The 2043-nt window shown below is 55.5% G+C and overlaps 1 protein-coding gene across 1 annotated transcript; it reads left to right on the top strand.

Annotated features, from left to right (window-relative positions):
• The first annotated feature begins 262 nt into the window (after positions 1–262).
• LOC108766612 (uncharacterized) lies at positions 263–1156 on the top strand. The gene has a single exon (XM_018516013.1). It carries the CDS (start codon positions 263–265, stop codon positions 1154–1156), a length of 894 nt encoding a protein of 297 aa, XP_018371515.1.
• The last annotated feature ends 887 nt before the right edge of the window (positions 1157–2043 follow it).

Below are 2043 nucleotides of genomic sequence, written 5' to 3' on the forward strand. Positions count from 1 at the left end.
TGCGGCTGCCGTCCTGGCGCTGTTGGAGAGGCAGAATCCTCTGCATCGGCTCTCTGAACTGGCGCGTCTTTGCCGAAAACGTGAGTGCTTCCCCAGAGGGGAGGAACTACGTTTTCGGCATCTTGGAGTCCAGCGTCCTCAAACTGAGGGGGCGGGACTCCAAGCTATGCTATGGGATCGAGCAGATCACCGTTAAGGTGACTCGATCTCATGGTGAGGGGGAGAGCAAGGAGGAGCCCCGATCTAAAGACTAGCTTGTATAATGGGCTGGTCGGTGATAGGGGTTACCCAGATTAACCTGCATCACAGCAAAGGAGCCTCGGCGGTTCTAGCCAGGAGCCAGTCTGTGATGCACACAGCCATTTCCTTGATACAAGAACCATGGGTTGTCCGTGGATGTGTCAGGGGGGTGGCAGCATGTGGGAAGCTTTTTAAAGCTCCCACCGAACAGAGGCCTAGGGCGTGCATAACGGTCAAGGGGCTAGATGCACGGCTCCTGCCGGAAGTATGTTCCAGGGACCTGACGGCAGTGGAGGGGACAGCGGTTAGTAGCGCTGGGGATGCCAGGAAGCTCGTCATCTGCTCGGCCTACTTCCCGCACGGAGAAGAAGTGCCGTCGCTGGAGTTAACCAGATTGGTGGATCTCTGCCAGAAGGAGGGACTGCCATTGCTGATAGGATGCGACGCTAACGCGCATCATACCATATGGGGAAGCACTGGAACGAACGAAATGGGTAGGAGGTTGCTGGAATACCTGGTAACTATTGACCTGGAAGTTCTGAACAGAGGTAACAAACCCACCTTTTGCACGGCGGGGAGGAGTGAGGTGCTAGATCTCACTCTCTGCTCGCGTGGATTCGTGCGAAAGGTGAGGGAATGGAAGGTGTCGGATGAGCCCTCGCTCTCCGACCGCAGGCAAATAACCTTTAAACTTTCAGATCTCAAAGTGGAGGTTAAGAAGGTGAGGAATCCAAAGAGGACGGACTGGGTATCCTATCACAGAGACCTGAGAATCAACCTCAGGGACTTTCCCAAGAAGTACGGCACGGCGGAGGAGTTAGAGCTCTGTGTGGATTATCTGCAGAGGGCTCTGATTGGCTCTTACGAAGCAAACTGCCCGGCCAGCACGGTGACAAACAACAGGGGAACTCCCTGATGGAACCCACGACTGCAGGGTCTTAGGGTCAAGGCTCGGAGGGCCTGGAACAAGGCGAGGAACACGGGCGACCCTCTGACTGGAATCTTTACAAGAGATCCCAGAAGGAGTACAGAGACTCTTTGGTGGAGGCGAAGAGGAAGAGCTGGAGGGACTTCTGCGAGTCGGTGGAGGGCATGCCAGCCACCACCAGGCTTTGCAGATTTCTATCCAAGAACCCGGAGGCAGCGTTGGAAGCGGTCCGAATGTCAGACGGCACCATGGTATCTAGAGAGAAATGCCTGGTGCATCTTCTGGAGACTAGTTTTCCTGGTTTCCGGAGGGATGTGGATAGGTGCGAAGAGGCTGACATGGGCTCCTTCGGGGCACGCGCCAGCGATTGGAAACTAGCGGCCGAAATTGTGAGGCCAACCAGGGTCAGATGGGCTCTTTCCGACCTTTTAAGGCGGGGCCCGATCAGGTGTTCCCGGCTCTCCTTTAGAGAGGGCTGGAGCAGGTTGTTGGGCCCCTTACAAAGGTGCTGAGAGCATGTCTGGCCCTCGGGTATACCCCCCAAGCGTGAAGGAAGGCGAGAGTCGTCTTCATCCCCAAGGTGGGGCAAGCGGAGTACGTCACGGCGAAGGACTTTAGACCGATCAGCTTGACCTCGTTCTTTCTTAAGACATTGGAAAAGCTGGTCGATGTTTACATGAGGGATTGTGTGCTGGCTCGGTATCCGTTGCATGCAGAGCAGCACGCCTACCGGGCTGGCCACTTGAGCATATCGGCTCTCCACACGGTCGTCCATAGGATTGAGAAGCAGCTCCAGCAAGGGAGCTTTTTGATAGGCACCTTCTTGGATATTGAAGGGGCCTTCAATAACACCCCACATGAAGTTGTATGTGCTG

This window comes from Trachymyrmex cornetzi, unplaced genomic scaffold, assembly GCF_001594075.2.
Source record: "Trachymyrmex cornetzi isolate Tcor2-1 unplaced genomic scaffold, Tcor1.1 scaffold608, whole genome shotgun sequence".
In the NCBI taxonomy this organism is placed as follows: Eukaryota; Metazoa; Arthropoda; class Insecta; order Hymenoptera; family Formicidae; genus Trachymyrmex; species Trachymyrmex cornetzi.